General features: G+C 34.2%; 1 protein-coding gene across 1 annotated transcript; it reads left to right on the top strand.

Annotated features, from left to right (window-relative positions):
- Positions 1-3,186, top strand: LOC148621570 (uncharacterized). Its single transcript, XM_088576076.1, has 5 exons — positions 1-102; positions 1,292-1,361; positions 1,910-1,961; positions 2,270-2,718; positions 3,071-3,186. The coding sequence occupies exons 2-5, from the start codon at positions 1,298-1,300 to the stop codon at positions 3,079-3,081; spliced, it is 576 nt and encodes a 191-aa protein (XP_088432202.1). The 5' UTR covers positions 1-102; positions 1,292-1,297; the 3' UTR covers positions 3,082-3,186.
- Positions 3,187-9,592: the final 6,406 nt, after the last annotated feature.

A 9,592-nucleotide genomic window follows, 5' to 3' on the forward strand; every position in this document is an offset into this window, starting at 1 on the left:
ACGCCGTCAAATGACACAATCGGTGGTCACAGAACCATTATAAAAGACTTACTGGTTCTTGGTCTCAACACAAGTTCATCTTCGGGAACAGTCACCGTTAACGTAAGTACGAAAAAGTAAGAAAATCTACAATTTCTTAAAATTTTCTATTTTTTGCAATTTGAAATATTTAATATTATTGGCTTCTTGTGATTTTAATTTATTTGGATTTTAATTTCACTATTGTCATCTTAATTATTAAATCTCTCTCTCTCTCTCTCTCTCTCTACATTTTGCTTTTTCTCTTCTATTTGTTTAATGATGAAATAACCGAAATTATGAAATCATAGGGATAATTAAACATGAAAGTCATCAAAACTGGCGAAATTAGGGCAAAAACTGGAAATTTGGTAATAAAACAATCCTTCTCTTTGAACAAATGACATTATTGCCTTTCTTAATCGTAACTCGCAATTTACTATAACACTTTAATATAATTTGGAATAACACAAGACGATCGCACAGCAATAAGATAGTGCTTAAAGGCCAGTCTCAGTATATTAGGGATTGCCAGTACAATTTTATCAATTTGGACAATAAAATTACTTTTAATAAAAAAAACTTATGAGTCATAATATCATTTTGGAACAGAAAGTTTTCTCATATTCTATAGAGAATTCCCCGTTCAACATGCATGTTTCATTTCTGCTATTAAGTCACACTTTGGATATAATTTCTATAAATGAATATTACATGAATGAATAGACAAATAAAGATGTTCATGTAACAATAGATAAGTACTGTCGTTTGCAAAAGACTGTGCTCAGTGTCAATTTTAGATTCCTGTTATTGCTATTTCATTATGGTTTAGTAACAATGCATATAAAATTCAGAAACTGCTAATGGTAGAAGTGATTCATGGTACAGATGTTTTTTTCTCTATCTCTCTTCATACGCATTGTTCGTAATCATAATAGTCCTTCTGTTTTGGAAGAAAACTTGGCTTACATTGCCCATTTAAATCGGTCAAATCAAGAATACCTCTAGCAAAGTGCTAATTTCATATACAAGGTAAATAGTGTTTATTCCAAATGTGCAACTATAAAATGAAAAATTGACTGGTCTGTGGCTGTTTCTTATTAGAATTAAAAAGGGGAATTGGTGGGGATATTTTTAAACATGCATGTGATCACTTTCTGTCTGATATTGTTAAAGACTATTCCTTCATAAGATCGTTGATTTTACAGCATTTTATGTTTTTTTTTCTTCATGAATCTAAATCAGCATTCGTATGGTTTGTTTTCTTTTTTAGTACAAAATGAAACTTCTGTTGGTCCTTGCCGCAATCTGTCTGTCAACCGTCCAGGGAACCTGGTGGCTTAGTGAGTATCACAATTGTACATGATAAAATTACGATGTAGTGAGAATGTTGGTATTTTTAAAACTGACGAAAGCTAACTTGAAGAGGTAGACCTAGGGTAAGGGACATAACTCTTGAAATCAGTGATATGTTTGTATCATATTCAATTTCACCAAAGCCTATCAAGTTTTCATTTGAAACAGAATAAATCAGTCCAAGTTACTTTTATGCTTTAGATGAGATTGATGTAAAATGCTGAATACAAACGTTCCAATGATTTGTAAGAGTTGTGTCCCTTACCACAGGTCTTCCTCTTTAATTCAGAGTAATTATCATTATATTATATCTTAACAAGCTACAAAAACTATATTATAAACCTTCAAATTTTTTAGAGTCTAAGAATTGGATATACTTGATAATAAATAGATAACGAACTTAATATCTTCGTCAGAGAGTAAACTAAACATGTCTTTATAGTTTGTCTCTTTTATTGTCCTTCGCATTGTACAAAGTATTTCTAAACATGTGGCTGTAATAATTATTCAAAATAAAATTTACATCCTTTTTAAGGACGTGGTGGTGTCATCGGAGGCGGAGTAATTTACGGAGGTGGTTATGGAGGGTAAGATAAAGGAATTACGATCATTTGGTTCCGGCGGCTTGTTTTCTTTTTAAACCATATGAAGCAGTGTACTTCGGCATTGTATGCTGATTGGAATACCTTATGGTGTCACACTTAAATCCTGAAAGATTAAATTAATACATGAAAATTAAGTCTTCACTCCGTAATACGACACAAATGGTTTTCTTTCTTTTATATAAATACAAAAGTACCAATCATATATATTGCAAATTTCGACATACTGTAGACATGTTTCAATGAGTAACTTCTCATCAGCAGCATTAAAATTATTTTATAAATTATTGCAGTGGATTGGGTGGATATGGCGGTGGATTAGGGGGTTACGGAGGATATGGAGGTTATGGTGGTGGTATGAATGGTTACGGCGGACTAGGAGGTTATGGTGGTGGTATGAATGGTTACGGCGGACTAGGAGGTTATGGAGGCCTAGGAGGATATGGAGGTTACGGAGGCCTAGGTGGAGGTTACGGTGGATATGGAGGATTAGGAGGTTACGGTGGAATGGGCGGATATGGTGGTTTGGGTGGATACGGAGGTCTAGGAGGTTATGGTGGAATGGGCGGATATGGTGGAGGTTTGGGCGGATACGGAGGTTATGGTGGAATGGGCGGATATGGTGGAGGTCTTGGTGGTTACGGTGGAGGTCTCGGAGGTTATGGTGGTCTTGGTGGTTACGGAGGGGGCTATGGAGGTTATGGTGGATATGGAAGAAGATACAAATACGGTAAAAAAGGAAGTAAGTATTTTATGTATTCACCCGTGTAGATTTTTTTTTTAATTGCAATCTTCCCCATTTGTCATCATGCAGAAGCGTTTGTTTCAAATTTCCTCAACTAAATCGTGTTTAAAAATAAAGGACAACGACTAAATGTTAATCACTTCAAGGAACAAAAACAATTGAGTGGACCAGAAACAACGTTATGTATAGCAAGTGAAATCACACAAACAAATCATGTTCAATAGGCAACAACGAGAAATAACTAAAACATACAAAATAACATATACATGTGTGTATTTGTGTCTTATCATTATATATACTGTAAATGTTTGGTCGAACAACTAAAGTTCACTATCTTTATTTTTTTCAGGTGTATACTAAAGATATTAATGGTAACAAAACTTGAAAGCTCAACTGACAACGAATTCCCTTTTTAAAAGATTTTGTCATATTTTTTGTATTATTAAATATATCCGAGCATTAAAATTGGTGTTTTTCGTGGTCATTGAATGAGGTAAATTTGAAATATGTCTTCTCATTTTCTGAATCAATTGATTTAATTTATTCTACCATCGGGTTAGTTGACTTTTACTACAGTTAAAGCATTCGTTTGAAACGTAGTGTAAAACACGTGACAGTGTTTGATCAGTACAAAACGGCTTTAATTGTAGTGTAACGCAAACCAGAGATATCAATAGGCGTCAGTGTCCAAAATAATTTTTACACACACATCTAAACTCTTTGTTTTGAATACTTGATTAACATGAGTAGTAGATGAAATGAACATAATTACTGTCCACTACATTACTACGGCCATTACACACAGGCAGTGTTGTTTTCTTCTATAGTTTCTTGTAAAAAAAATTTATCTAAATGTATTTTGGACCAATTTTAAAAAAGCAAAAGAGACGGTTATATAATTCAAAACTAAGCGAATGTTACATAATTGCAATCGTCGTTCATGATCTCGAAAACAGCAATTGACTTATGGGTGGATAATTAACTTAATGATATGAGAAAAAAAAACACGGAAAATTAGACTGTCAATTTTTCTTGTTTAGTTTTATGGGCTTAGTCTAGTCTTTTATTTAAAAATAAACGTTTAGGAAGACGGTGCATTCATATTTCTTAGCCCTAAGCTTATTCGGCTTTTCTCCGCTCGAATATAATGTACTTGTATAAGATATATTTTTTGTAAGCAGGTTCACAGCATGAGCTTTAACTGCAGTGACAGGAAGGAATACTTTAGAATAAACATCAGAACACTTCTAAACACACAGGATTTTTGATTAAAAATTATTACATTTAAAAATCAACAAACTTCTTAAAATGCTATTGAAATGTTCGTAAAACGCTCTTGACAGTTTAGCCATTTAAGTAGCGGTCTTTATGAAAATCAGACAGGAGATAATTCATACATGCCAAAATTCCACCAAACTCACTTTTATTTCTCGTTCAGAAACAATTACAGACAACGTATCTAGCCTTGGTTTTTCATTTGGTTGTTGTGTTTTCAGATAAAAATTAAAAAGACTGTTTATGAAATTGGCACTTTGCAAGAGTTATCGTTCTTCATTTGATTGGATTTGGTTGATTTTAGTGGGAAGTGGATGTGTGGTTTTCTAAAAAGTGCAGATCAGAATAGAAAAAGGACTGTATTGTATATAAAAATATAGCATATGTAGACCAAAAAAACACATCATTTATTTGGTGTGGGTCACCTCTACTATAGGCGGTGTCTGAATTTTATATGGACTAGTACTTAAGTTTTGGCACATTTTGTAATCTTCCTAGTCTTTCAAAATTATCGGCTTCTTTTTTCAAGTTTACTATATACAAACGAGTACTTCGTTTCCTTTGGCAAAATAAGCGGTCTTCCTAATATAAATCCACTATCCCTCTGATCTTCTCTCTTATTAATTAAGTGTATTGGAGTGGGTTCTCGTTCTTTAAGATTTATTTCCATAATCCGCCTTTTCTATAGGGCTACCAGTTTAGGTCTAGAATAAACACTTGTGCGTTTCCATGTGTATAAACTTATAGTTCTTGCACCTTTATCATGGGAATGTAACTACGTTTCAGGTACATTTATGATAAAGTGACCAATTCATAACCAGTTTCTCTAGAGAATCGCAACACTGTTTTCTTGCCATAAGTTGTGGTAAAAGACCCTGAAAGTGTTGCTTTGGTGGTTCCTTCCAATGATTAAAGGTATCTGTCCTGGCCATAAAGATACAACTCACTATACTTCCAGTTTTAACAGCCTAAATCGATGAATTTATTGCACTCTCATGAATTTCCATGCTTTAATTTAATGGTACATGTATATTAAAGTAAAATCGTGCAGATTAACGTGTGTACATGATTGACTGTAGCAAGACTATGCCATTTTTTAGACTGTTATTTTGTGGATCGATAAGGCATTTCTTTAGGCTGTTGTTTAGTGGACCAATAAGAAATTTCTTTAGGCTGTTGTTTAGTGGACCAACAAGAAATTTCTTAGGGTTGGTGTTCAGTGAACCTATAAGACATTTCTTCAGACTGTTGTTTAGTGGACCGATGAGACATTTCTTTCATTCTCTGTTCATGGTGGATCAAACTTGGTTGATAGATTTTGTCTTTCCAAAATGAAAATGAACTTATTTACTGAATTGTTAAATTCAGCTTCGACTGGCAGCTAGACACCCAACGAAGTGTGCATGTAGAACAACCCGCCCTTCAAGTCTGGGTCATGTCTTCCCAGTTCAGAGCAAAAGTTTCGAGACCTAACACAAAGCGATGCAAGTTATTGTGTGTGTGTGTGTGTTGTAGAAAAACATGCCAATCCTGTTGATGTCAGATATTCGTGAACCAGTTTAGACGTAGTAAGCGTGGATCCAGAAATTTTTAAAAAGGGTTCCATGCTATCATTTGTTTAATTTTGCTTTTTATAAAGAATACTTCAGAAAAAAGAAGAAGCGACTAACCAAGTCTTTCAATTTCAGTCTCCGTTATTTTGATAATGCTCTATCTCTAGTCTAGTTTTATTCTAACTTCAACGATTACTTACATCTGATCTACCCAATTAAATGAATTTGAAACTAATGTGACAGCTAATACACATTCTTTATATCTAGACCTTAACCTGTATGACATAGAGATATAGGGTGTCTGAAATCGACGCTATGATTTTAACTTTTCAATTGCCTATGGTGTTTTAATTTACAATTCAGAGATCATCTGTTACTGTCGTGCATGTGATTTGTACACCGGCTTTCTTAGTAGAGGAAGATATACTTTTAAAATAAGCTTTTATTAAAGACGTATTTGTTATTATCACTACGTGTATAAAATTTGTCGGCATCATACTAATTTGATTGGCCTATATGAAGTCTTTTCTCACAGTCTTCAGTTAAGATTTAACATCATTGATAGCTTGACGCTTACCGGATTTTACTCATTTGTAATGTGACGTCTGGTGCCTCTGGCGAAACATGACATTCTAAGCCCTCAGTAGCATCTGATATTACTCCCGTTTTTTTTTGTTTTTTTTTGTGTTTTTTTTTGGGGGGGGGTCATTTGTATGTATATGTATTTTTTCATGTTGTCTACATGTGTTTGTGAAACGTGTCCGTTCCATCTTTACGTTTTAGTCATGTCTCTGAATTGGTCCTTTTTTTTTTTTTTTTTTTTTTGTTTTTTTGGTTTTTTTTTCTTTTGTGCTCTAATTTTTGACGATATTTGACAAAAAATTTACAAAATTTTCCAACAACTTAGAGATTTACAACCCAGCACCAACCACAATATCCACCTTCGTTCCCCAAGGCTAGTTTTTAAGTCATAATGTCTCTCTTCTATTGCCATTTTTGACATGGATTTGTGTGGTCTTTATTTCACTGATTTTGTATTTTTACTTGTTGACTTATATCTGTTTTATATAACGTTTCGTAATTAATGAGAAACATTTTCTTAGATTACATGATACACTGTACGTATTCGATACTACAGTGACACAGTGCAGTGTAACTATATGAATCCAATAAACAAGGTCTTCTGTATTCTTTTAGTCAGATTTTTTTTTTATTTTGAGGTGACCCCTTGCTGTCGCTGGTCGTGTGAGAAATCGTCTTGTCCATTTACTTCAGTTTTGAGCGAAAGACCCAAATGATTTGTTCCAAAAAATCAATTGATGCTATAAGTTTCACAACATTCAAGAACAATCATAAAGCGTGTTTAGTTACAAGGCTTGCTCCTACTATGAAGCAGTTCAGTAGTTGTATTAGTATGTCGAGATAATTAAGGGTAAGTCCATGTACTTTAGTCATAAGGCATATTAAATTCACTTTTATATTGTCTTCATACTACCTCATTATTCAAGTACATGTCATTGGTCTTTATTTGTTGGTTTACAGCATAAATGTGTTCAAACAAGTGCAGTATATTAACAGCAATTTACTACAAAATGTATTTTATGTGAGAGAGCCTTCATGCACTGTGACTTAAATTGAATGAAATCTGTCTGCAAATATTCATTTAAATGTGAAAAAAATACATACATTATTAGCTTAAAGCTCTCACTGTAGGTCTGCAAAACATTACTGGTTTGCCTTTTTATTCGTACATTTTTTGGTACCGTAAAATGTAAGTAAAACTAAAAAAAAACAGTGAGGGATGCTCACTAAGTTGATACCCCCACTCCTTTGTTTGATAACATGCATCTTTTGACGTCAAAAATGATACAGCTTTGAATTTCAATTTGATACAGGATAAGAATTTGACCAGAATCAATATGGTCACTTTTTGCCGCTAAACTCCCTTGGTGGTAAGGCACTTTGTAATACAATTTCAAAAAGATCCATTGAATCACTAATAGTCAAGTTGTTGTCTGGATATATGGAAAATGCTTGTTTCTGGCCCCTAATTTCTAAAATTTTCGAAAATCATAACCAGTCTGACCATTGTGGCATATAATATCGGGGATGCTTTTGCTGGAGTTAAATAGTAGTTACAAAATAAAACTTTTATAAAGATAAACCAACTAATATTCAAGTTATTGCACAAAAAGCAAATGTCTATTATTGACAACACATACAACGTGATATTGACGACATGGCACTGACAATAGTGTGCAGTGTGTAAAAAAGTAAACAACTATTTTATTTCCATGTTCTTCATATTCATGAAATATAATTAAAAATTATCTGAACAGGGTGAAATAACCTTTAACTCCTTAACTGAAATTAAAAAAAATATATATAATTGGATTCTAGAAATGGAAGAAAAATCTGTTGTTATATTTTTTTATTATAATAACAATCAATCTGAAAGCTGGACTAACAGAAAGACCAACTGATTTACTAAGCCTGCACTGTATATAGTCCCTATTACACAGTAATTACTGGAAGAGGACTAATGATGATTGGGGGTTTTTTCAGGCTTGACTATTCTTACGGATCTAGCACGACCACCCCTTAAGAGGATTCTGTTGGTAAATGTCTGTTGGTAGTTGGAGGTAGCAGAGCCCAGCCTTTGGGATACCCGACCAAAGATCTCGGTCATAGTATGTCCTGCTAGCGGCTAGGGCTGCTCTGTTGACAATCTGGTCTACTCCCAGACCCCACGTGGGTCCGAGAGCTATTCCCCACTGTTACTATTGGGACTACATCAAAGAGAACTAATCAGCAAAGTATTATATAGATAGCAGTGATTTACTGAATGTTCCAAGTGTAATTTTTTTTTTTCGTAAATCACAGTGTGAAATAAATTCATTATTTCACTCTTGGACTTTCTCCTGCCAAAACATCACAACACAAACATAAATCCACCACTCACAAAATTAAACATTCATTACATGTAGTAAAGAATAATGGAGGAAATCCATATCATAAATAGCATAATCAATTGGTTATTACCAAAATATTATCACTTGTGCCAAGAACTTATAAAGATTTAACTTGTGCACGGAACACTGGTTAAAGAGTAATCAAGGGTACCAAGGTTATAGCGGTAATCAAAAGAATGTAATCGAGGGACAAAGACCAGACATGGAAAACAGACATACACAACAAAGAACATAAAGTAACTAAAATCATACATACAAAGTAACAAAAGCAAATGAGCAAATCGGACTCCACTAAAAACTGGGAGCATGGACCAGGTGCACCAGTAGGATAAGAGTCCTCTGCTTTTCTAGAAACACCCGCCGAGTTGCTCATAAAAAGTCAAGTCCGGGGTAGACAAACGAGGAAAGGAAAACTATGACCCGTTGAATAAATCAGTTTTCATGGTGCTGATGGATACACCATAACGATCCACGAGTTCATGATGACGACCATAAAACTTCTGTAGTGATGACTTCAATCTTGTAGCAACATAACCCTGTTCCAGAAGCCTATTTGTTAGAGTTCTAGCGCGATTAAAAAAAGTAATCAAGGGAACCAAGGTTATAGTGGTAATCAAAAGGATGCAAACCAGGGACAAAGACCAGACATGGAAAACAGACATACACAACAAAGAACATAAAGTAACTAAAATCATACATACAAAGTAACAAAAGCAAATGAGCAACTCAGACTCCACTAAAAACTGGGAACATGGACCAGGTGCACCGGTAGGGTAAGCGTCCTCTGTAGAAACACCCGCCGAGTTGCTCATAAAAAGTCAAGTCCCAGGGTAGACAAACGAGGAAAGGAAAACTAGGATCTGTTGAATAAATCAGTTTTCATGGTGCAGATGGATACACCATAATGATCCACGAGTTCATGATGACGGCCATAAAACTTCTGTAGTGATGGCTTAAATCTATGCATTCTTCAGCACTTGTGATAATACACTTGTATTTTGGTTATACTACTGTAATTATCCCATTACTATTACATTTTGTACTTTTAGTTTTCAAGAAAAAACAGTCCAA

Source organism: Perna viridis, chromosome 3 (genome assembly GCF_037379345.1).
Source record: "Perna viridis isolate PV_CMFRI_1.1 ecotype Kerala chromosome 3, ASM3737934v1, whole genome shotgun sequence".
Taxonomy (NCBI): Eukaryota; Metazoa; Mollusca; class Bivalvia; order Mytilida; family Mytilidae; genus Perna; species Perna viridis.